The 27,046-nt window shown below is 40.8% G+C and overlaps 2 protein-coding genes across 3 annotated transcripts; both read right to left on the bottom strand.

The window, feature by feature from the left end:
* Positions 1-204: 204 nt before the first annotated feature.
* p4ha1b (prolyl 4-hydroxylase, alpha polypeptide I b) lies at positions 205-14,422 on the bottom strand. 2 transcript variants are annotated; one of them, XM_079229269.1, is made up of 15 exons: positions 14,282-14,422; positions 10,023-10,105; positions 9,823-9,919; positions 9,486-9,637; positions 8,965-9,102; positions 8,519-8,758; positions 7,196-7,413; positions 6,925-7,101; positions 6,491-6,561; positions 3,935-4,034; positions 3,672-3,725; positions 3,508-3,573; positions 2,611-2,679; positions 2,019-2,115; positions 205-1,611 (listed from the first exon to the last, which is right to left on the bottom strand). In XM_079229269.1, exons 1-15 carry the CDS (start codon positions 14,293-14,295, stop codon positions 1,541-1,543), a joined length of 1,647 nt encoding a protein of 548 aa, XP_079085395.1. In that variant the 5' UTR covers positions 14,296-14,422; the 3' UTR covers positions 205-1,540. The 2 variants fall into 2 exon arrangements, with proteins under 2 accessions (XP_079085395.1, XP_079085396.1); XM_079229270.1 differs by lacking the exon at positions 6,491-6,561 and adding an exon at positions 5,721-5,791.
* Positions 14,423-20,238: 5,816 nt separating this feature from the next.
* Positions 20,239-22,944, bottom strand: LOC306746557 (serine/threonine/tyrosine-interacting-like protein 1; the record flags this gene model as incomplete). The annotated part of the gene is made up of 5 exons (XM_079229484.1): positions 20,239-20,891; positions 21,338-21,474; positions 22,394-22,562; positions 22,652-22,782; positions 22,925-22,944. The coding sequence occupies 5 exons, from the start codon at positions 22,942-22,944 to the stop codon at positions 20,239-20,241; spliced, it is 1,110 nt and encodes a 369-aa protein (XP_079085610.1).
* Between the last annotated feature and the right edge of the window lie 4,102 nt (positions 22,945-27,046).

The following is a 27,046-nucleotide window of genomic DNA, read 5'->3' as shown; positions in this document are numbered from 1 at the left end:
TTCTTCCTCTGTGAGCCGCTGCTTCTTCTCTCTCACGCTTGCCCTCGTCCTCCCGACCCGACAGTCGTCTGGCCCCTGGATGCCACAGATGAACGAGCGACGTTATCATTAGTACCGGACAGTCACGTGACGCCTTCATACCTCTCTCTCACCACCACCACCACCCACACACCACACCCACAAACACGAGCAGAGCAGTTTCTTTTAACTTGAGTTTAATAAAACAGCCTTTATTGTAAAAAAAAACAAAAGTAGACTTTCATGTAAGACAAAGAAAAATAACACAAAATTGGCTTGGGACATATAAATAAAATGTTTCTTCCTTGGAAAACATATATTCCTCACACTGAAAAGCACTGGGACACCGTTAAAAACCTAGCAGAATCGTTCACTCTGTAAAAAAAACTGGGTATTTAAACCTGTCATGGCACAATGGTGCGTGTACAGTCCACTCTTCCTTTTCCTAATGTCCATTACCATTGTTCCTTTGGCGCTCTTACTATTTCAACGGCAGCAGGCAGCTGGTGGTCGTTCGGGTCCTTACACAACACTGGTAAAATCAGGATGAACAAATACTAAATCATATGCAGCATCGGGGTCTTAAGTGTGCACATGCATCTGTAATCACCCTATGTTCAAGTACAACACATCTAAAAATAGCTCATAGTGTGACCATTCAAATGACTTAAAAAAAAAACCACTTGTCTTTGAGGCAGACAAACAAGTTATGTGACATGTCAAAATGTACCACATCGATGTAGCCATGTGACATGAACCCGATCTGATTAGTTACACAACTGACAATAAAGTGTTTCTTTCAAACAAAACACTACACTGAATTGTTGTCAGATGTTTGGAGTCTTTTCATTCCTTCCATTAATCACTTACTTTGGTTTTTACAAGTTATTGGATGGAGACATTGCTACAACATGTGAATAAAGGAAAGAAAGACATGTAGTGATGCTAATTCAATCCCTCTGGAGAATAAGCCATTAAACATATTAAACTGTTTTGAAGGTGGAAAGTCATTTTACAAAGAAATAGTGCGCAACCCAAAATGAATTTCCATAGTTTAAAATTAACACAGGTCCTATTGCTGTGCTAAGGAAATGAAAGCAATGTGACGAATCAGATAGGCGAAAACGCGAGCTGTTCCTTTAAGGTTCAAACTGGTCCCTAAAGTCCCCGCTGAAGGATAACCTCGCCTCAGAGAGAAGAGTTCAAAGACGGACACATTAGAGTGAAAAGGATGTTTCTCCAAACATTCCAACAATCAGAAGAACATACTTGATCTGTCATAGTGATGCTAAAACTGTCCAGGGGCTCGACGTTAACCCGAAACGACCTCTGGGCTCAGGGCAGAACAGCTGGGGGAGAAAAGGGAGTCTTTGTGGAAAGGGAGTAAACTCTTTGGACTCCGTGTTTGTGTCGTGTCTGATCTGCTGCAGTGTTCTTTGGACCTGGGCGGCTCACAAGGAGGAAGGAGAGAGAGAGAGAGAGAGGGGGCCGAGGAGGTGAAGAGGAGGTTTTCTTTTTGCCATCAGTCAGTTTCATTTAAGGCACAAGGCCGCCGCCACTCCTGGCCTCGTTCATGGATCCATTTGTTTGATACTAAAGACAGAAAAAAAGATACCCATTTACTTTACATTTCATTTAGCTGACGCTTTTATCCAAAGTGACTCACAATGAGTGCATTCAACCATGAGTATAAACTCAAAACAACAAGAATCAAGAAAGTACAATTTCTTCAAGAAAGCCAAACTACAAAGTGCTATAAGTAAGTGCCATTTAAGTGCCACTAAAGTGCTACTTTTATTTATTTATTTCTTTTTTATTTCTCTATAGTCGGAAAAGATTTGTTTTTAGTTTAAGATGTAGAGACTTCCTGCTGTCATTGGGGAGCTCATTCCACCATAAAGGAGCCAGGACAGCAGTGTCAAGCTTATTCCACTGGAATACATTCTCAGAAGAGTCTTGAAAAGACATTTTTAGAGGGAACAGGACAAAGAGGAGCTCACCCCACTTGTTGCCGACCAACACTGGACAAGCTGCATGTCGGGTGCTGTAGTCTCCCTCCCCGCTGGGAAACAGATTGTACCAGAACACCGCAGTGCCCTGGAATACACACAAACAGCAGGCAGCAGAGGTTAGCTGGTGTTGCTAAAGCTCCCGGAATAGCCAGGATGCCAGCCTCAGTTGACTATACACAGTCAATAAATACACGTTTTGCCATCGTTAAAGTGATGGTTAAACACGGCACCTGGACTTGAGAAATCCTTCCTTTGATGACAGGAATGAACAAATAGACGTTTGCTTAGAGTACTTGATCTTGTTTTGCATTAAATGGTGGCCCTTTTAGAGGATTGTGTTGAGTGGGAGAGAGACAGCATGAATGTGCTAAATAATTGGTGTTGTTTCCCTCTATGTGGCAAAAACAACCTTTTGCACAAAATCATAGTTATTAATTCATATGTTCAGCGGGTACTTTACTTCATAACAAACAAAAACACCAGAGGATTTGTTGGTTATATAATGTGACCAATTCAGACTCGGCTACAGAGCCAGTCATAATGTAGTGCATGTAATAAGGGCTGGAAAATAAGCGGTTACCTTTTGGGGATAAATTGCTGCACCGACATCTGGAAATACTGTGGCTCCACCTGCTGCTACATCACTCATCTACAACAGAGAGACAAAGAGAGTTCAGTCATTTTCTGTTCAAGCAAATATTTCTGTCGCACTACTAAGTACATTTTTTGGAAGATGACATTCATTGTTTTCGGCGTGGTTACAATACAAACAAGTCTCAAACTATTTCACGTAAATATTTAAATTAGATTTTGCGGCATAGCTTTTCGACCAGTGACTCGTTTTTCAGTAATCTATCCTCAACTTTTTAAAGTTAAAACCTGGCATTCCTTCAAATAACAATCTGCTTTTTTACCCGTAATGTTGGCCTTCAGATTCATGATGGCTGTTCTTTTCTTTTCATAAACTGTTCAACATGTACATGTCGATAATGAGTGTGTGATTGACTGAGACATGCACCTAAAGTAGTAAAAGTCCATGGAACATTTTCTTTGGAAAAAAATACAGAAATGATCCTGGACCTTTGACCCATGAACCCTAATCTTTCACATGATTTTGCTTAAGAAATTAAAAAGTAGACACACATTTTATTTCACCACTGAATATAATGTTATTCCTTGATCCAACACTTTACCGAAGCTTCATGTTTAATATAATGAGTGATCTATTTAAGCCTGTGACACCAAGTTTTTATGGATGCTGCACCATTACTTTATGATGTAATTTAATTACCATAGTTGAGATTTAGTGTCTTGACATTAGAAGCTAGAAGACTAGCAATTAAAATAATGCTCTGCATTTGTGAAGATGGACCCACAAAGCTTTCGGATACGAGTGAAAATGGCCTGGCCACAGTGTATGTTCAATCTAAAGTCAACAACACGGGTCTCCGGGTTTATCCAGGGAGAGCTCACTCACATAGAAGAGCCATGTTGCGATGCGGTTCCCGGTGCCCAGCTCTTTAAAGGCATCTGGCTCATCTTTCTGTGGAGAGAGAGTCAACATCAGGTTTAATGTCCTAACATATTGACACTTCTGTACATGCAGATCAATTAATTTGTGTGAATCCCAAAGGGTCTTACCCTTCCAAAGTCAAAGTGAGGCTCGTATTGACCTCCAACGCCATAATTTGCAACCTACAGAGAGCATTCAAATATGATTTAAGTCTTACAACTCTACAAATCAGTTTTCCAAAAGACATATACACAAACAGCTGGGCAAGGGGGTTGTTAGAATTTATATCACATGTATTTCAGAACGATTCAGTAAGGTTTTGCCTTGTAAAAAATAAAGAAAGAAAGAAAGAACACTGTTTTGAATGTCAACATAAGAACCAACTCTTTACCTGCAGCTCTTCTGCAGTGTCCATTTCTAGCCCGGTGAGATCCTCAATTCTCTGGTTGATCGTGTCAATCATTGGATCTTCATAGCCAGTGAGCCAAGCACTGGAATACAAGCAGGGAAAGCAGAGCAATTGAGAAAGAAGACGTACATGCTATGCCGCATGTCAGTGAGTCACACATTTGTCCACTAGATGGCAGTAAAGCCTGAAATAGGCGACAGAGAGGCATGTCATGCTGCAACAGGAAAAGCTCAAAAGGAAAGTGAAGTTGGACATTTCAATCCGATGTTGGAAAAGGGAGTGCAGATATGAAGAAAATGAAAAATAGGAAACCGGGCCGAGATTCAGAACCTCCAATCAGCTGTGGGTACAGGGTTGTTCTGATTTCAAGCTGTGCGTGCACTTCAGAATGGGAACATTTCATAGGAGAGTCTGGTTGAGAACTACGACAAAGATGTTTTCATGGATTTTACTTTCCTGACACTACCTGCCTTTCATACTCGCTCTCATAGAAGGCCCACTGATGAAACAGGCTCTCGACAGAGCACGGCAATGAACTCTCTCGTGAAATAATAAAACATGACTCAACAACTGTAGTTCTGCAGGCCACGTCATAACATTCAAACTGGTATAAAAAGCCACAGTATCCACATAAAAAACACAACTAAAAAGAGAGAATTGAAGACATTTTATAGGTAATTTAGATAACATCACCAACTCATACGTATGTGAGGCACAAAAACAGAATTAGGTTTTTTTAAGACATCACAGTCTATGAAATGACTCACAACCCCAATGTCTCGTGGACGAGTTTCAGAAGACTTCAACAGAACAGTGTGTGTGTGTGTGTGTGTGTGTGTGTATGTGAGAGAGAGAGAGAGAGAGAGAGTCAGTTGTATTTATTAAGCTTTTGTGTTGACGTTATCTAATCTTTTTTTTTTAAGGAATGCTGGACCAAATGTGAGCCAACCAATTAGTTCTGATGTGTCCTGCAGACAGTTCAGTGAGACTCTTCTGTTCGCCACTTGATGTTCACTGAATTTGGAAATACATGCTGGCTTACACGTACGCGTATAAAAACATCAAAGGACCACCACACCCTTCTACCATAACCATTAAGAACTGCAAAACCAAAGAAACGTGGGTTCTTTTGGTAATTTGCGACGTCTGCAAATTTTAAGGTTGGGGTGAAAGTTTAACTGACAACAGGCAACAGGATAATACTTTTTTAACATCAACAACAAGGCAGGGGAATACAAATCTCTAAGTTTGTGTTTCTGAGCATGTGCATCCAGATTTAGGAAGTTTCTTAATCTCTCTTGCTGATTCATTAGTTTAGGAAGCAGAGAAGAATTGCAGCAGCTGTAGAGAGTTCACACGAGAGAACTTGTGACAGATTCATTCCTGGAAAGTGCAATGGGGAATAGAGATACAGTGCTCCGGATCGCAAATAACCTGGGGAGGATGGATGCGGATTTTAACTCACTGGGTAAACTGAGAAAATAGAGAATATTTCAGCTACACCAAAAAAACAAACAATAAAGGATTGTTCATCTTGAAACCATTTTAAACCATATTTCAGCTCAATTTCGTGTTGCGGCAGAAGTTTTCACTTAAACCAAATTAAAACCTTCTCTGGTGTTAGTTTTCCAAGTGTAGCTCAACATTCTATTTTGTTAACTGGGTGCAGGGTTCAACAAGTGTTTCAGCAAGGGCTCAGAACAGATATAAAGATGGAGAGAAGGATGTAGGAGGCCTTGTGGTCCTCCCGTGACCTGTGACCCCTTACCTCTTGGAGACTCTGTACTGGGCCGTGGTAAGTTTCCCGGTAAGGGGGTCATGCACCGTGGCTCGCCTTAACTACCATAGTTCCCCGTCGAGAAAATCAGAGAAATAAAAGGAGGAAAAAAAGATGACAGAGTGGTACGCACAAGAGAATGAGTGGAAAGTTAGAGGAAAGAGGGAGAGGAGAGAAAAGCAGATCCGGTCACTAGTTGTCAAGTTATTCTTGAGCAGAGCCAAGAGTGCTCCGTGAGGCAATGCTAAAAAAAAAATTTAAAAAAAAATAAAAATTAATAAAATATGCCTCTGATACACTACCTGGCTCAATGCACTATGTTAAGATCGACTAGCAGAAAAAGTAACACATTTCTCCCCCTTTCTTTAGCAGACTCCTGTGCAGAGACGTATCCACCAAAAATCCTGAACGTACTTTTTATCCAAATAAATAAATATCCATTGGCTCTAAAAGGGCAGTCTTTACTTTTTCCTTTCACCTAAGTCTCTGGTGATATTACTAGGAGAGAAAATATTGCAAGGAATGTGCTTTTTAGACCAATAATAGTGTTACAAATGTTTCTAGCTGGATCCTGTGCCTTAGCTCAAGAGCCTTTTAAGCTTTGGAAGGGCGGAGAAATGGAGCAATATATACGGACGGGAGAACAGAGGATACATTGGATGAGTTATTGAGGGTAAAAAGGAGGAAGAAATTTCACTTTCTCCTTCTCTCTCTCTCTCTCCTATATCCTCTGCTCTCGGCGGCTCCTGGGGAGGCCTTACCTTTTGCTGATCCGGTATGATGCTGTCTCCAGCACTCCTGTGACGGGGTTTGAGATGGTGGCCCTGCGTAGCTGTGAAGCCAGGGACATGATTTACCCACACACAGACACACACAGACACACACATATAAATATGTGTGTGCCTGTGTGCTTGCCAAACTAGCAGAATCACATCAACCAGCCTCACAGCTTGGACCTCCCACCCCTCAACACATTAAACCACAGAACAGAAACTGAAACGGCTGAACGAATTTTCCCATGAGACCGTTTTCACTGCTCCAAATGTGTCCCCGTCTATGTCCTGTTGCAGTGAATGTTAATGACAGAAGCTGACAGGAAGTAAACATGGGACCCAAGCTGTTGTCTAACAATGCAAGTCCTACATAATCACCAAAGTGCATCGTGGGAGCACCGACACTACGGGGAGTCACATACTCGGGGCTTCGCCAGCTGCTTGACCCTCTCCATTTCTTTGTCGGAGATGATGTCCAGGAAGCGGACGATGTAGGGGTGGTCCCACTCATCTTGCTGTTTGACGGGCGCCAGCACATACATGGGGTTGTGATGGTTGTCATAGTAACGACAGAACAGCCGGCTCAGCCTGCGGGGGGTCTGATGGAGAGAGAAAGGAACCAAGGAGGTGAGGCGGAGATGTCTCCCATTAAGTTAGAAACTATGTTTTTCTGTATCTTTTCGTCTTCCTCACCATTTTAACGCCCTCGCCACGACAAAGACTTTCATACTTCTTCTTCTCTGGGACCTGTGAAAATGAGGCCTTATTTTTAAGCTTCTCCTTCTTCTCAGTCGTTTCTGTTTTCCCTTCCTCCTTCTCTTTTTGAGTTACTTCCTCCTCAGCCTTTTTCTGCTTCTCCAACTGGAACTCAAAGTACTTCAGGTTGCCCTTGGCGCGCTGATGCTCTGGGTCTAAAAATGGCAAAATGAGAGACCAACACAAATAACAGGGGTGATTAAAAATAGTGAGGTCAACTGAGACTATCACACCCAAATAGCTGAGCTTCCAACGTGACATAACCAATGCTATTTATTCAGTCTGACTCTGTCCAACCCACAGAAACAAGAATCCTTCAGGGGATCATTTGAAGGAAACACGATCACGTCCGAGCCTTCATCCAAACATTGTTTCAGAGGTAATGACATGTATTGCAGCATTAGTATTAGTAGTATTAGTATTATGGGGACGCTGTGGCTCAGAGGTAAAGCGGATCGGCTTCCGTTTGATCCCGGCTGCGCCAGTCTATGTCTCAATTAAAAGTACTCATCAAAATAACCACTTGAGTAAGAGTATTTTCTGAAAATGTTACTGCAGTAACTTCAGAAAAAGGAAAAAACACAGACACACGACCGTCTTTTACCTTTTATACCAGATAATATCCCCAGTCTGTATCTCTCAAGAGGGATCTCAAAATATTCTGGCTGAAACTAATCTGACGCAATGTTGAATGAATGAAACCATTTTGATTTCAGTTTAAGCACAGATCATAATAAATATACGTAGACAAACGGCACAGTTCCTACATACATCAATAGCAGGTTACATCTCTGAATGACTGTTTTGTTTGAGGCCAAATCTACAAACAACCCAAACAAAGTTCAGTGAGATTTTTATTTATTTTTAATCAGGCCAATCTCTGACTGTAGGTCGTAAAAACGGTTCTCTGGTGCACCTCTGTTAAATATGTCATTCAGTTCAAATTAAAGAAAGAACGTCTTCTTTGCTGTTGATCGCTGCTTAATTTCTCCAAAGTACTTTCAGACTTAATTCTAACAGTTTAGATCAATCCTAATGTGTTTTTCTTTCTTCATAATGTCTTCAAGTAAATCAAGGCTATTTAGAGATATTTACAAAATCTGGTATCTTGCAAGTCTGTGACAAAAAGCGATAAGAAAAGAGCATCAATTCCTAATGTATGAAATGTTAGAATCCAAAGTGACACTATCACTTCACATCGCAAAAGATGCCTCCCGGTACACTTTAAAAAAATCAAAAACATGGTGTGGAGGGACTCACCCAGTTCAAGCAGCTGCTTGGTGAACTCCAGGGCTCGCTCTAACTCCCCCTGCTGGTAGATGGAGTAGCTGAGGTAGTCGAGCAGTGTCACCCTGTCTATAGTGGACTCCTCTCCCCGGTCAAGCTGTTTCAGGGCCTGGGCCATCCACAGCTCTGTGTGGTAGTAATCGACATCAGAGTAGGCGATTTTCGCCAGCTCATAGCAGTCCTCCACTGTCATGAGGCTCTTGTGTTTCACTCCTGGTATGCAGAGGATACAGGGGAACAAGAGGAACATTGTTATAGAAGAAAACTAAACCATCCTCTTTAAAATGTAAATAACATAGAAACATGGCCAGCTGTTTACTGTGACTTTCATGGCACTTAGGTGTATTTTAATGCTTTGTAAAAATAAATTGGAGATGTGTGCCATGTAGATGTGGTATGCACAGATGTAAGGCCCTTACCAGGTAGGTCTCCTGTAGAGATAGTGTTAGCATCCAGTCTGTAGGTGTCTTGTAACCGGAGGAGAGCTTTAGCCGCTCCGGTCTGGTCCTCATCTGTGGGGAAGTGCTTTCTCTGGATCGTCAGGTTGGAAATAAATCCTGAGAGAGAGAGAGAAAGAGAGAGAGAGAGAGAGAGAGAGAGAGAGAGAGATACAATTGGATGATTATGTATGGGATACATAACAACTAAGTGGACAACAAATACTCTCTCTTAATGGTCAGTGAGACTATGTCGAGCAACTTTAATCTGGATTATACTGCATTAAACCAGACATGTGGCAAAATAGAGCAATGTTTTCTTGACTTTTCGTGACTGAGCGAGGAACTTGATTTCTATTCAGATGTATCAAGTATGAATGAGCAGCACAGAGTATTGCTCGAAACAAGCTAACACATACATACTCAAATAATTTCCTGGGATTTTCAAAATTTTTGTCACTTAGGTTATAATTTGAACCGAACCAGGTCGGCTTCATCTGTACCGTCTGTGGTGTCACTGAGCACAAGGCTCTCCAGGTCCCCCCACTCTGTGTTCAGCCTCTTCATCAGTTTGAAGGCATTGACCGGGTGCCCCAGGAAGCCCTCGGGGTCCTGTACGGCTGTGGTTGACAACAAATCCAACTTTTCAGCCCACCTATCACAAGGATATGTAATTAGTTACATTGCATACAATCTACAAGTAATAATACGTTATTAATCATAAATATTAAGAACTGTGTGTATCTGTTTTTGAGTGTATTCATGCGTTTGATACTGCATGTGTGCTCGTGTACATAGATGTACTAATGGATTAATGATTAATCCACATGTCAAACTCACCGTTTGACCTTCTCCAGCTTGTTCTCCTCCGCTTTGATGTAGTCCTTTAGAGAGGTGACGAGGTCTTTTTCTGTGTACAACAGATCTGTCATCTGGCCTGAGGAATATACAAACCAGAAATACCTCAACATCAAAATAAATAACATCGGCCATCAATAATCTTATCACATCATTACAGGTGTGTTGCTTGAGGGTTTTACCGATGGAGGTGAAGAAGTCATGGTTGGCTGAGAGCGACTGCAGACAGCTCAGCAACAGAAAACATAAACACGGCAGCTCCATCCTGAAGAAAGAGATAATTGGATTTATAAAGTGAGAAAAAGTGACAAAGACGACAATTAAAATATATATTTAGATGCAATAAAAGGTAAAGCAAAATGATTAATTAAAGCCTTGAACCAAAACTCTTGGGAGCATCTCCTTAATCGTTTTACAAGTGCAGCCTCCCAACTACCACACAGCAAAAAGGCATTTATGTTGTGGGTCATTTAAAAACAAATTATCACACTACTCTGATGCCTTTGATTTGGAGATTTAATGTGTGTGTGTGTGTGTGTGTGTGTGTGTGTGTGTGTGTGTGTGTGTGTGTGTGTGTGTGTGTGTGTGTGTGTGTGTGTGTGTATAACTGCACTGACGTGACTGAATTGGCTGTAAACGTTCAGGGAATCCAAAAATGTAAAACATTTGATGGTTTTCAAGTTCTCACATGTCAGAGTTTGCTGCTTTTCTTTGGCCTTACGTTTTACGTTATAGTACTTTGTTCAACTTTTTGGAAAAAATGAGGAATTAAACCAATTAAATATTGAGAAAATAGCAGGCATTTGAATGTATAATGAAGATAATAATTAGTGGCAGGCCCACCTTGGTTATATTGTTTCTAGATCTATAAGTGAACTGCTAATGTTCAAAAACACTTCATCAACCACTGACGTTGGTGGAAAGAGAAAAGTTTTCCGGGGGAAATTCAAAGAGTTTAATTTCAACAGTCTTTCTCGACTGTAAAATAGCTGAATATGGCATGAAATACAAACGCAAGAGGTGCCAGGTACAATAATAAGAATACCACTGTAAATATCCAAAACAAACACACTTGCACAAACAAGAAAAACCCTTGTAAAGCATCACATAGTACATACACCTTCAGGCTTGCAATGCACACACACACACACACACACACACACACACACACACACACACACACACACACACACACACACACACACACACACACACCTAGTGGCAAAGTAAAGGTCATGCATGAAATGTGCGTCTATGCAGATTTCTAAAGCTTTCTTTCACTGGGAGCAGACAACAGGCTCAGGCAGGTTCTGCCTTTGCCACAAGGCCAAGCCTTTAGTGAAAATAAAAGAATGACATCATGTGACATTTCAATTTAGGTCAGCAGCACGCAGGCAGCAGAGAGGAAGGAAAATAAATCTGTCAGTGCCCTATGTATTTGGTAAAAGCATAATTAAATTGCATGAAAGTATATTTAAACAGAAGCTCCATTGGCAAGATACAAATTACCATAATCCCTAACTGCAACGGTGCCACTCAGTCCATGATACCATAAATATGCCTCTGCCACTTACATTTCCAGGCTAAAAACTCAATAGAATATCATTATTATAATGACAGGGGTCAGCAAAGGTGTTGCTCTTGTTATAATATTGTTTAAGTGCAATGTCAAGATTAAAGCTGTAAGCACACCACTTATATTTAGGATCTATGTGTCATGTCACACATGACAGTGAGTGGTAGTGAGAGTGTTTGTATGTGTACATGCTTGTACGTGTCATGTGAAGGCACCAACACATTCCTGATGGCCATTTAACGTGTACATTGACAGACACGTGTGGGGTTGTTTCTTTAAACCCGTTAGAGAAAACTATTTTGCATTAAACTTGCCTGAAAGTTTTGGTTTTCTGACCTTTAGAGCTGAGTGCATTGGTTTTGTTCAGACATGATGTTTGTTGTGGGGAAAGCGGGTTTATGAAGGATCCACCCTCAGAAAACCCTGATAAATCATGAGTTGTAATGTTCCTTGCATTCAATTTACTGATTTACTGTTTTCCTGTCACTTCTACTATTGTCTAATTTGAATATAAGTACTGTCAACAAACCAGTTACCTTTCAGTTGTGGAATTTAAATGGAGGCTAGAAAAGTAGCAAACGCCATAGAAATACTGGCAAGGAGTGGAGTCAGTTTTTTTGGGGGGGGGGTAGGGGCTTCACCCCTTTTTCATAAGGCCACCTAATATTAGTACTCTAATTATATATTCATACTCTTAAGGCTACTTTTGAGCATAAATGGAGCATTTCTACTTCTTATGAAATTGATTTCCCTCTGTAGATTTTCTTTTGAAACACCACTATGACAAATAGCTCACAAACCTGGTCTTTGATTTGAAAGAAATTACACAAAAAACAAAGAAGCTATGAAAAATAACCCAACTGAAATGTACCGCTGAAAAAAATGTAGCCTTACAGTCTGTAAGAATAGAAAGGCAAAGAATTATGAATACAATGATCAATATCATTTCCATAAAATGATGAATGTATGGAATTGTGACAATAATACAACACAAAGCAATAGATACAGGATAACATTCCTGCCAACTGCAATAAGACTTTATAATAAATCGCAACCGGCCAGTTGAATCATCAATAACCCTAGCACCGCTTTTGTCATTCAGTTAGTCACTGTATATACTTCTATTTCAATGTATATACTTTAAATACACTTTATATGCACTGTATACACTTTGTAACATGTAATATGTTCTGCTCTGCTATATTATTGCATTATATATATTGACTATTTTTATACTTAATATATTTATGTTTACTCTGTAACTTGCTTGCTGCTGCTAAAAACAAATTTCCCCCAGGGGATGAATAAAGTATCTATCTAGATGAACTGTTCATAATAATAGTTATATGTTATTCTGTCTCATATATATATATATATATATATATATATATATATATATATATATATATATATATATATATATATATATATATATATATATATAAAAATTCTGTATTGTAGATTGTACTGTTTTCTACCGTTTATTATTTATATTACTTGTTTAGATTTGTTTTACTATGTCTCTTGTGTGCACTTTACCCTGTTTGCTGCTGTAATCCTAAAATGTCCCCACTGCGGGACTAATAAAGGAATATATAATCCCAAAAAATAAAACTGACATAACATGTGTCTGCTAAAATGATCCCATTCACAGATTAGTGTGACTCCCCACAAACTGAGCAGCATTGCCACATTGCAGCCCCAAAGCCTCACAGACTATCTGGTGCTGTGTACGCAGAGGGAAGACTCCTCCAGTCGCGTTGTATTTATTAAGCGCATACTTCGCAGAGGCTTTGCCTTCCTTCAGCTCTGCAGCGTTTTGCTAGGAGCGAAGCTGCGGAGTCAGATAACAGGATGTGGACGGACGCAGAGGACTGCCACGTCTTCGCCCCTCCCCGCCGGGGGGAACTCATGCGAGAACACACACGGCCCAATGGAGTCGGGACAGATTTCACCAGGAATAACCCCTCAATAACCCCGCGAGCTCACTTGACAGCAGGGGGGCTCGTGCTTTATGGGGAAAGGCAGCAGATAGCGGCGTCTGTTTACTCGCAAACCAACGAGACTGTAACTTCAAAGATTACCAACTTTCTAGTGAATGTTAGCGTTTACCCCCCAAATACCAGCCCGGTGCCACGGGCTCACTGCGGTGTGCAACATGGCAGACGGTGTACGCACAGAGGGAACAGACACACAGCCCGTGTATAGTGTGTGTTATCCTGTGTGTGTGTGTGTGTGTGTGTGTGTGTGTGTGTGTGTGTGTGTGTGTGTGTGTGTGTGTGTGTGTGTGTGTGTGTGTGTGTGTGTGTGTGTGTGTGTGTGTGTGTGTGTGTGTGTGTGTGTGTGTGTGTGTGTGTGTGTGTGTGTGTGTGTGTGTGTGTGTGTGTGTGTGTGTGTGTGTGTGTGTGTGTGTGTGTGTGTGTGTGTGTGTGTGTGTGTGTGTGTGTGTGTGTGTGTGTGTGTGTGTGTGTGTGTGTGTGTGTGTGTGTGTGTGTGTGTGTGTGTAACGCTGGAGCCGAGCAGCAGCATCCCACGCTGCGTTGCACCGGAATGTCACAACATAGACGAAGTTGCATTCACGGGGTGGAGGATAAACCAGACTCGCTTGTCTTTTCTCGCCATTTACGACTTTCTCCCGACTAAATTGAGCTCATTGTACTCACCAAAAGGCGTGTAAATAGTCTTTGCTGCTGCCGCGAACTATCGTGAATATCAAAGTTTCTCCCCGGTTAAGCTAACGTTAGTTTAGCTTGGCTAGCATGAACTTAACTATGAAACAGCAGTCCGTCACAACAATGTGACCGAATAACTAACGGGTTTTAATCTTTAAAAAATACCTTATCTGACTCATGAGTCCATATTTACCTGAACGAGAGCATCCTGTGGCAAAAGTGTGTGTCTCCTTGTGGTCCCGGTCCTCTGACTCTGGATCAGTTAGCAGTGCGGAGGTGAACACTGAGGATACTGGGACCTATCTGGGACGGTATCTGGCGGTAAGAAGGGCTGGGTTCCTAAAAGCCTGAATGCTACGTGCAGAACCTCACATGCATAAGGTCGCCCCGCTCCGAGAGGCTGTGGGGGCTGGCGTTGGACTTGCTAGGGGAGGCGTCTCTTCTTGTCTTACACAGCCATGGATGAGTAGGCTGCTCGAGGTTTTAATGTCAAAAAAGTGTTTGCGCGTGCGTGTATGTGTGTTTAACGCGACCAGCGAACGTCACCTTTCTGCCACGTGTTGAAATTGGGCTGCAAAAATGTGAAGTGCTTTCTTTTCTTTCTTTTTTACTCTGAATATGTCTGCCAATAAAAAAAAATCCTTTAGTTTCTTCATTTTTTCATTGACACAAGGCACATGTTGTGTTCTCATAGATTCAATAGCCCCATTCAAGCTAAGGTTCTTTGCAGTTTAAAACTGCTTAACTTGGCCAAAAAAACCGTATGTTTCACCTGCCTTTACTCTTCCTCGTTCTACAACATTCCAGAAGATTCCTTCCTCTCAACCAAAAAGTGTGACTGGAGGGAGGGAATTCCTGCTGCATGCTACTGAGTTCAACAGGGTGGAGCCAAGTGTGTGTGTGTGTGTGAGCAGAGCTGCCAACTTTAAAAAAAAACCTTGGAGTGAGATTTTGTCGGGGGTGACCAAAATTTAGCCACGCACGCAGCCACACACGTTGGTGGCTCAAATATCAGGAAATTTGAATTAATTTGGCGTTGTACCCTGCATTTTGGTGGTTTGTGGGGCCTAAAGTCGTTGATATGGGCGGCCTACTGGAGATGGACAACATTGGTTAAATTCTGTGAAGCAAAGACATAGCTGATGGTCCACCCCCAGGACATTTTGGTTTAAGTAGATGTTATTTCATACATTCTAGTGGATTTTTGGGTGGTATGCTAAAGATGTAGCCTGGTACCAGCCAAACTTAGCCCCGCCCACAACATTTGAGGTCAGGAAGTTCGGTCTGACACTGCTGTGTTGGGGAGAAATGATCCAAAATCAAAAATTGTTCGGACCAATCAAATTGTCAGGGCGGTCTTTATACGATGATGGACAGATGACAGTAACGTAATCACCACGCCACCAAAGAGCGCTTGGGAACCACATGTCATTAACATACCTTAGTCCAGGGGTGGGCAATTAATTTTCCCAAGGGGCCACATGAGAAATTTGGACCGTTGTGGAGGGCCGAACCAATAGTCTGAATTTAATTAAATTAACTCAATATGAATGTTATTACTTTATTAAAAAACTGTAAATTATATTGTTTTGAGCTGCTACTGGTAAGAATACATGTAACAATAAGGCTATGAAAATAAGTTAACACAAATGTAAACATTAGTTCAATATGCCTCTTTGTTGAAGAGTGGGATACGTTTAAAATGTTTTATTTATTTATTTCTGCTTTTAAGTGGATTATTATTGTTGTATTTAACCTTTACATTATTTGTTGGACCATGGTATTAATACAAAAAAACTACAGGAGAGCTGAACTGCTGCTTCATTAATCCAATTTCCACTACCATGGAAAAAGTGATACGTGCACAGACATTTTGGGGGGCAGGTGCTCAAACCAAAAAAAAGGGCACCCATCGCCAAAATTATTTATGACATTAAAAATAATAATATTAAATAAAAAACACAGTAGGATATTTTCAACTTATATATTTATTGTGTTAACAAACTAACTCAAATTATCAAATAAATAAATGAATAACAGGCAAAAACAGACAAAACAAGGCCATATTGTATAACCAAATGCAATCAAAAAATATTCTAACTTAAAACTTATCAAAACTCTGCTCTGAAGGATTAAAGGATCTTCACAGGAGCATCCTCCTTGGTGACATCTCTTGGAAGATTTGTATTACTTCACTGTGATTTATTTCAATGTCTTGCTCAATGGCAAGCAGGAGAAGGTCGTAGAGTCTTTCTTCCCCACAGAGACTCCTGATCCTGTTCTTTATTATCTTCAGTTTTTAAAAGGATCTTTCCACTGAAGCTGTTGTCACTAGCAGTGTTGCATAGATCCTTACCATCTTCACAAACGTTGAAAAGATGAGCTGGCCAGTATTCTCCTCCACAATGGCAAGGATTTCTTGGAGGAAAGCTAAAGTGGAACACCTTTACCTCTGTCTTCAGCTGGTCCTCATTTTCCTCATAGAAGTCGCAGAACATGGACAGCTTCCTCTGCCTCTGGGTTTGGGGTGCTTGTCCAGTTGGCAAACACTGTTAGAGAGTGGAAGGACTGTATGATTACATTACATATGATGACATTTTAAACATAAGTTCAACATACTTTCGAAATTGTCTAAACGGCATTTATACAACAACACAAATAAGATGCCTGCCTTAATATTTCTAAAGAGGTGCAATATTACTCTGTGGCATGATGGGAAGGCACCGAAAATACAATTAAGAAAACTTGGGGAGTGATCGAAAAGTAATTTTTTTATCAGACTCTTGACTTTTGATCATATTTATGCAGAAAATAAATAATAAATATTATCATTATTATTATTTTTTTAAAGGCAAGGAGTTGCGGATTCTTTAGAGATCAAGGACAATAGGGTCTGGTATTCATATGAAGGTCATATGAGCTGTAAAACACCGAGTCAGGTTGAATGAGCTGTGCTGATGAAGAGTAAAATGCAGTCTTTTTTGCCATCCTGCAGAAACGCAACATTTCGCACAATCACTTAGATATTATATTTATCTGAATCTTTCATCTTTTTTTTTTTTTACAGATCCATCTACCATTCCAAAGGAGTCTGCATAAACATGCTGTAACCACAATAAGATCACAATAAACATGTATTAAATAAAATATGTTCAATCAGCAGCATGTGGCTTGTCGTGGGTTTGGGATTCAGTTTTATTGTTTTGCTATTGTGCGAATGATTATTAAACCAAAATCTACAGAAATGTAGACGAGCAAACCTCCACTGCAGTGACTCTTAGTGAGCGATGTTTTCGGGGTCATCCACGAAGTCCAGAGACAAAAAGAAAATAACAAGAGAGGGTGTGGACTGCGTGATGATTGCCGGAACAGACACACCTGTATTCATACTGCCATGTCCAAGAGGTGTCTTCACCTCAAAACAATAGCATGATGTTGCGCAACTGGCGTCTATCCAGTTGCGCATAATACATAATTAATGGTTGCAAGAACAGACACACCTGTATTTATAATGCCCGGTCAAGGAGTGTCTTCGCCTCAAAACAATAGCTTGATCTTGCGCAACTAGCGTATATCTGAAAAGTGAACATGCAATTAAATCATTAAAGGCAATTGTTGGGTTTGACAAGCCTCGTTCACATTTCTGAGAAATCTCTAGTCGTCTCTCCCACAGTTGTAAAATTCTTTCTTGAAGGAGAGCTCTTTGTCTTTAAGACATTTAATAAACAATTGTCTTTAATGATTTAATTGCTTGTTCACTTTTCAGATATACGCCAGTTGCGCAAGATCAAGCTATTGTTTTGAGGTGAAGACACCTCTTGGACATGGCAGTATGAATACAGGTGTGTCTGTTCCAGCAATCATCACGGTTCACCACAGCCTGGATCTTCTACAATCATGCTCAGCTTCAGATTCAGCACTACACTGCGTGAGTACACAATTGACTGGCAACTAGAACAATGATTATGTGATTTTTCATGTATAGGTAGAAATTAAGACATCCGCTGTGTTGCCGAAGAAGCTAATAGCTTTTAATACTTGAGTGGAGTTTTAGGGTGCTGGATGGTAGCAGCTGGAGGAAGGTCGGCCCACCACATAATCAGTATTGCTACTCCATGAGAAATGCACATTTTTTTGTCAGGCAACATTCTACAAAAAATCCAAAAGCAGGAGGCGTTGACAAAAAACTGCAATCAAGTCGGACAGTTGTCAGCTGCCTTCAAAGTATACACAGGAAGTCACAGAAAAAATGACGTACATTAAACACCACAGGTCCCCGGTCCCGCGACGCCCCGCATTTTGGGTTATCTCAGAAGTAAACATCAGAACAAACAGATTCAGTCATCGACACAGATCGATTTCTACCGGCGGAATGCGTCTTATTTATTTATTTATTATTTACGTCGGTATGTTTTGAAATTATGATTGTGACATCATTAAGAAATAACCCACAATATAAATATAGTTTCTCTTCATTCTCTTCATTACGTGTTGTAAAAAGTGTTTCCTCTCTCCAGCTCTCTCCATACCTGCAAACTTGTCACCTTTCGGCGAAATTCGCCGTTTTGAAATGAAAATATGTCATCCACGTGAATCGTGTAGATCCGAAGAGTTTTTGTTTTTGGGAGGGGGGGAGGGGGGGTCAACTGGCCGGTGTTTCTGAGATACGAGTGGGACACGGAAAAAAGCTGAGGTTGTGATCATCTTAGTAATAGAAGATCTTTGGCGTGTCAAGTCTTGGCCAATCAGCTTTAAGGTGTCTACAGCTGCTTCATTTCCCTCCCACCAGTTTTTTAATGGTCTGGAAAGGCTAACTTTGTGGCTTTAATGTTTAGCTAGCTTAACAATGTCCCTTAATAGTTTTGCCCATGAACTTCTTCTAAGACAAATGGTTGACCTGTTTTATCTGTCCTGCAGTTGATAACACGTAATTAATGTAGAAATATAAGCTGTGTGTGTGTGTGTGTGTGTGTGTGTGTGTGTGTGTGTGTGTGTGTGTGTGTGTGTGTGTGTGTGTGTGTGTGTGTGTGAGAGTGTGAGAGAGAGGCTAACTGTTAATTTGACTGCAATACAACAAATCTCAATGGCATGCCCTGTGTAAACTCGAGAGAATGTATATGTCTGTGATAAACAAAGGCCATTTGCAAACCTCCATTCTGCTTTTAAATCTTGTTTGAACATGAATAATGCCTCTGAATATTATAATACCATCACAGCATGTAACAGAATTGAAGAAGAAAAACCTTCTCATGTAAAACACGATAATTACACTTTAATAATGAATACTTTCTATCAACCCTCATCAAGCAAAACGTCACAACAGAGATCATATTATGCTGAGCTCACAAAATTAAATAGCTGTATTATTAGTATTGTCTTTATTGAGGCATAGCACAAGAAACATTTCGAGGAGATTTGATGGAGGAGTGAGATTAATGTCAAATGTGTGGGAGAAATACTTATATCACGGCTTCGAGAGACTTTAGGGAGAAAAAAGTCCAGTCATTGGATATTTTCCCCTTTTTTGTGTAGCAAGCGGGAGAGAAAACAAGTGAAGCAAAATATTTGGTTTCATAAAAATATGCTTTGAATTTGGGAAATAAATGCATCTATCTTTTTTCAATACATTTTGACTTTTGGACTTTACTGAGTAATTGGAAATTACACAAGTCAGAAGCAACCCTAAACAGTCATCACTGTAATCTAATTCTACAAATATAACACCAACAATATTACTGGAGCTGCAACTGTGCAGAAATACCCGGTTTAAACACAATGTTCTTGAAAAAAAGTTCATATTTTACGCTTTATGTTTAGATGAGATAGAGATTAATCTGACTGGCTCATTCATACAAGATAAGTAAACTGAAATCGAAAAGGTCAATTATTGTAACACAAGTATATAAAGCAGGAATAAAAATATTAAAAAGTGCGTAAGAAGTAATCCTAACACCAGTGCCCCGAATAGAATAACAATAAAATGAATACTGGGCATACTTAAATTCACTACCAGTCCGGCAATTTTTTTCTCCTCATAACTGTTTATTCCTACACTGAAAGAAAATTCTGTCCCATCCAAATGTTTCCAGGTATAAGCCACCTTCTGAATCCACTGGTCCAGTGTATTCTCCATTCCCCTCCTTACTCCAGTCATCGGCAGATGTCGCTCAGGGAGGTGAGTTTGCTCCCAAACAGCAGCTCCTCGTAGGTGAGCAGCTGACGCAGGAAGTTCACGTTGGGTGCCGAGCACGCCCTCCTTTCTTTTAACCAGCGCAGGGCGTGAAGCAGTGACCAGAGTCGATGCTCCATGAGGAAGGCCAGCGTTAGTGCCGAGCTGCGACTCCTGCCAACGCTACAGTGGACAAGGACGCGGCCGGCAGGCTCAGCCCTCAGGGCGGCGTTGATGAACCTGGAGGCCAGCGGCAGTGCCTCCACCAGGTCCTGCTGGGCATCGTCGCTCAGACACAGCCTCAGGTAGCACAGCATGTTGGGGAAAGCATCGGGGCAGTTGGTAGTGGCGTTGACCACATGTGTGATGTGTAGATTATTGATGATGCGGTAGTCGGAGGCCTGGGAGGCAGAGCCCTGATAGAGAGCTTCTTCCAGGATCTCTGAGGGGTAGATGGTGAGAGTGTGCCGCTCAGGTTCCAGCAGGACCATACGTGGTGTGCAGAGGAAAGGGTAGAAGGCACAGAAAGCTGAAAATCCCCCCAGCAGGATAACGGGGTCCATTCCCAAACCACTGAGCTGGAAGAAACAGTGCAGGAGGTCTGGGGAGTCTTTCCTGGCCTTCACACTCCCCACTGAAATATGCACAGAGGCACATAGAAACAATGACAGCGACAGAACACAGACAGCAAGAAGGAGTCAATACAGATAGTCAGGAGAGTATACAGCACAGTGCTTTGAGCAAAATGCTGAGGTTAGCATGCTAACATGCTCATCGACAATGCTAACATGCTGAAATTTAGCAGATATAATGTTTACTATGTTCACTGGGTTAATTGAGCACGTTAGCGTTGCGTCAAATAATAAGGAACAGTTGAGACTGATGGGAATGTTATCAGTTTCACCAGTTGGTCATGAATCAAAATATTGACCTATTGACCTTTTGATTGATGAGTTGACAACTCAAACTTGGTGGAGTGGGCGGATTCAAAGGTCTGGACCCAGGCAATTCATCAAGACGGTTCAGTAAAAGCCTACAATGTCAGCTTGTTATGAATGTCTGAATGTCTGAATTTCTGACCTGGGCTGCGTCCTTCTTCTGCATACAGCAGGATTATAGAATACTTCTGCAGTTCAATGCAGCTGATCAGACAGCCCAGCACGGGGTGGATCACCGTCACAGCGGCCCGCGCCGTCACCACGTGGCTCTCCTCGTACCTAACACACACATTCGTAAAGAGTATATCATAACTGCAACATCAGCTTCGCGCAATGTTCTTCTCGAATAGATTTCTTAAAGTATACTTTTTTTTTCTATTGGCAATAAATTCCATAAAAAGACTCAAATCAGCCCATTTGTTCCTCCTGAAGATAAAAAAGTAATTTCTTAAAAACAGCTGGGCACTAGTTTTCAATAGTGCTTTTGTTTCATTGACACAAGGCAATGAATCAATTTTCTGTAGCGGACTAATTCACAGTTGGTGTTCTGATGAGAATCTCCAGCAGCAGGACGGTATGTACAGATTGCAAAGGCCTCTGAGGCAAATATGTGATTTGTGATTTTGAACGATACAAAATAAACTGAATTGAATTGTATTTATGTGGGATTGACTCGAAATGAACTCCCTTTATTTGACCTAGGGAACATGTCGGACGGTGCAACAACGTGGCTCAACGATGGACAACAATGGAGCCGTATTGCACGGAGCAACAAGTCACAGCATGTCAGGATTTGAAAACACAGAAAATACTTGCTAGTAGAATCAATTCATCGTTGGTTTTCATCTTTTCATGGAGAAAAACATCGCCAAAGCGATCCTTTAAATTGAGAAAAGTCCCAAAAACTGTGCTTCAAGTAACTAGTCCCTCCATTCTTTTTTGAGGTCACCTTATAGCTGAAAAAAAGAACAAACTTTCCAGTATCATGTTCGTCCAAACAAGAAAAGCAACAGCTATGCAAAGTAATGTACATACCCCTGCAATAAATACTATATTTGTGAGACAGATGTGTTGCTTCAAAGCAGATAACGTTTGATGCCAGATCATGCTGCCGACGGGATGCATTTCACTGTACAGGCGTTGGTATATTGTGTCTGACTCGTACAGTATATGTGCAGTATATATGTGCAGCACCGACCTCTCTGTGCTGCGACAGTCCAGGATAAGGATATAGTACGGATCATACAGGGCAGGTTGGCCATCCTCTGCGCTCAGCAGGTTGTACACTTGCTGTGGGGAGACATATCCTCTCTCCACATACGCCGTTACTGGAGGAGCAGGAACTAGCACCCCCTTGGGCTCACACGCTGGTAGAAGACAAATACAAAGAGTATATGGTCTGTCTGCAGTCTGAGTAAAGACAGTGAGAAGTTAGAAGTACAAATACTCCCATTACCTTTGTTCTGAATAGGTATGATGGAGAAATGGTCGCTGTCCGTTCTGTTGACCTCTGTGACACATAGGCGGCTCACTGTTTGGGATGTGTTGACAGGCTCCTTGGAGTTTCCCCTACGACTGTTGTTCACTCTGACACGGACACAGAGACACATGCACACAGGGAAGAGCGATCTCAGTACATTAATACAGCAACGTTATCGGAGACCAAACACAAAACCAATTTAAGACACTTTTGTTGTTCACAAGTTAAATAACCAGCAGGACTCTTTACCTGGACAGTAGTACACCCATCTTGTTTAAGTCATTTGGAAGACGCATCAGCTGTTCCCAGCAACCCCTGATTAGAAAAACATGCTAAACTAAGAAACAAAGAGATGCCGTTAAACACACACACAGATTTGAAAAATCCCATGTTGCACTATTTCTTGTAGCTGTGATTCTTCCTCCGCGTCGCTTCAGCCTTGCCCTTAAATTAGCTGGTAGTCTTGGAAACACAGTAACAGTTAAGTGCTCTAAAGAGCATCAAGGTAGCTGGCTGTGACAGCTGATAGATGAGAGACCTGGACAGGAGTCCTCACACAAATTAACTCCCGAGAGTTGCAGTGTACATGGAAATTCGGTCAGGACGATGTTTTAATTAGTAAATACAATAGCATATTGGAAATACAGAACAGGTTTAGGATGTACTTACCGTATTCAAGACATCATTGCAATACTTTTTTGCTCTACTTATTCATTTTAAACACCACCATGTACTCCATATGCTCTTTATACATTTCTCTAGACACAATAGTGTCACTTCTGCTGTTGCTTATACTGAGCAAGAACTTTGAGGACTTTTTTAGTGAAATATATCCAGAGATAAGACAATTGGACTGAAATAACTGCACCTAATCTGCACAGGATATGACGCAGTATCAACACAACATCAGAACAAAGCGCCTCAATAAAGATCGCCCTGTTCCAGTTAGAAAAAGAACATTAAGGAACTTTTTTTAAACAATGATAGATGGACTGTGGCCTTAATGGGAGAGCAGCCGCTCCCAAATCAGTGACAATAAAAGCAGTCAGCCGATCAGCAGCATGAGTCAAACACACGTTTTCTTTTAGAGCTGAACCAAATATTAACAAGAATCCTTTTTATATCTATTCATGAAAAACCGAGGGAGCTATTTTTTTGTAACATCTTTGTCTGATAAGTGTTTGTGACATTAGACAAAGACTTTTGGACCCAATTGTACATGTGACATTATTCACTGAACCGTATTTAAGATTAACATATTTAAAACCTTGAATGATTCTGAAGGATGAGAAGTGATTTATTAATTACAACGTGTTTATTTGTAATGGCGGACTGTTGAACACGCTTTAATGCCTTCCTTAAATTCGTTAAACTCAGATCCTTGACTGAATACATTTTTAACCAGAGTTGTGTAGACGTTGTTGCCCTTGAATGAATTTGACTGGTACTGTTGGTCAGATGAGAAGGGAAAGAGTTCAATGTGCCGACACCAATCTCTTGGAGTCTACTGTAAGTGATTACCAGAAGCTTAGTTGTCTTAATCTAATAAGATGCTTTTATTTTTTTCTATTTCTTGTAGCTGTGATTCTTCCTCCGCGTCGCTTCAGCCTTGCCCTTAAATTAGCTGGTAGTCTTGGAAACACAGTAACAGTTAAGTGCTCTAAAGAGCACCAAGGTAGCTGGCTGTGACAGCTGATAGATGAGAGACCTGGACAGGAGTCCTCACACAAATTAACTCCCGATAGTTGCAGTGTACATGGAAATTCGGTCAGGACGATGTTTTAATTTGCTCTTTAAAAAAACAAAGCAGACAAAGATTACTGTCGTAGTTAGACAACAAAAGAAAGAAGATGTTCCATAACTAGATCCAGGATGACACACATTTCACATGTTTTGAAAATTAATCAGATTTCAAGGTTAAGGTTAAACATCAAACTGACTTATTTTAGAAAATATTGTTGATAATCTAATTCCCCCAAAACGCTGTTGTCTTATTTTAATGATATGATATGCTTCCAACGCTTTTGTGAGATGAGAAGGCCAACATCACAACAAAGCATGACTGCCCCCTGCTGGGCTCCTTGTGAACGTATTGCTAACGGCCTGGTCTACACTTAGTGAACGGTCCGGGAAGAATACATACACAAGTAAGTATTAAAGTAAAAGTATGTCCACATATCCGTGTGCTGTAGTCACTACAGTTTCTTTGAAATCCTTATTGAGAGCCTTTACAGACAGCATCTTACAGGCTTGTTGCTCCAGTGTACAGACCTGCACCCTCTCAGCCTCAGGAGTCTGTTTACCTTCATGGACTCCATGATGCCATGCAGGCAAACAGCCACAAACAGGTGTCAACGCGGGAGTCTCTCATCAGCAGGAACACATCAATAAACTTAAACATCTGTTATTACATGTTGTCTGTCACTTTCACATTTCAATGAAATGAAATGTGTCAGCAAACAATGATCCCAATGGACTCCTGTGTGTTTTGGTAGAAGCAGATTTTTAATAACTGTCCACCGAGATAGCGTCTTCAATAAGGAGATAAGATAAACAGAGCAGCATGACCAAAGTCCACCTGGACACGGCGAGACAACAAGAGAGGCGAACGTCCGCATCAGAGAGCAGAGAGGCTCACGGAGCGGAGAGACAAGTCTGTTCAGACCAAAGTGGATTTGTAATATTATTATAAGCGTCTTTATTATTTGCAGAAGTAGCCCCGTCAGAGGGGATGGTTGCAGTTTGAAGATGAAATACGGATTCATGGCGCATTTCAAATGGTGAGAAGAGTTCATGTCTATCGCGCTTTTTTTGCATAGTGTAAATATATATATATATATATATATAAAACTGTGTTTTCTGTAAATGCCTGTTCCTTTTTAGAGCAGCGGCTAAGCTGATAGCCTTTGTGTTATGTGCTTTTCCCGATGTTATTATTACGATCATCTTTAAAAAAATCTTCTTTAAAAAATGTCTTCAACAAAAAAAAAAAAATTATTTACTCTACATATAGCCTTGCTATTATACATTAAAACGAATCGGTATATTTCGATAAAGAGCACGGATATTCTGTTATTTAGTCATCATAAACGGGGTTTCCGTTTGGCGGAAAAACAGATACATCCATCAATAAAACAGACTTTAAAAAGGACACATTAAAAAGGAAAACACGTTAGAAATGAGTAGCATTAAGATACACCTAATTAAAACACCTATAACCAAATAAAACCAGGACCACAATAAGTCAGGAGCTGTTTTTGCTGGTAATGTTGTAGATTTAGTCCTGGATATAGAATATATAAATATAGAATATATGTTGAAATAATTTTAGAGGTCACCTGGTTATTTATAGCTCAGCTGCAGTAGCTAGTGAGGAAGAGACAGCTAATGGTTAACCCAGGTTTTTATTCCTGTTCTTTGGAGGACATATGGATTGCCTATGCCTGTAATGTTACACTCATGTGAATTCATTTTGTTCCCACACAGCAACATCTGAACACAATGACAGCATGTCTATAGGCAAAAGGTAATCTAACTTGCTTTTATTTATACATCATATCTATTTGAATATTTCTGGTATTCTGGGATCCACGCAGGCAAATTATAAAGCCGACTGTATCTTCATAGCTAAACTTTATAGCCGCACTTTACTTGTGTTTGATTTATTACAGCAGATATGTAAACCTGTCAGACAACCTGGCATCCAAACAAAAGCAACCTTCAAAAGCAGAGTTAAAGAGTTAAAGCACAAGCTGGTTTTGACATTTTCTTGTTTTAATTTGTTACATGTTTTATCTGTGCCGTTGTTTATTATGTGATCTGTACAATAAGTTCCCATGTGCACAGTTCAGGGAGCTGGAGGAGTGGATGGTGTGCCTCAGCGTCGAAGAGTCTTTGGGTTACTCATGCTCTGAAGGCCCTGCTTCCCACCCTGTGCCTGGCGGTGGTGATGGTGTACGGCCTGGCCGACAAACTCAGAAACTTTGTGGCCAGCATCTTCATCCCTCAGTACCACTTCCCATTCGCAGTGGCGCTCTGCTTTGCCCAGGTCTGGCTGCTTTCTAAGGATGAGTCACATTTTATTCTGAATTAATCAATCAAATATGGAGGCACTCCTTGTCTAAGCACCAGCACCTGCGTATTTTAATTAGTATTTGAAAGACAACACTGCACACAATGGCTCATCTGCTGTTAAGTACTGTATACACAAGTATTGTGTGTCATGACAGAGCATACTACGATTACATGTGCCTTTTTAGTATTTCTGCCAACACAGGCAAAAGTCAAACAACAACTAGTTTGTTACCACATATATGAAAACAAACTCACACATACTGTATGTACAGTTAGGTAAACAATGCTGAACCAAAA

Source organism: Taurulus bubalis (genome assembly GCF_910589615.1).
Source record: "Taurulus bubalis genome assembly, chromosome: 14".
NCBI classification, from domain to species: Eukaryota; Metazoa; Chordata; class Actinopteri; order Perciformes; family Cottidae; genus Taurulus; species Taurulus bubalis.
This window is presented reverse-complemented; position numbering and strand designations above follow the sequence as displayed.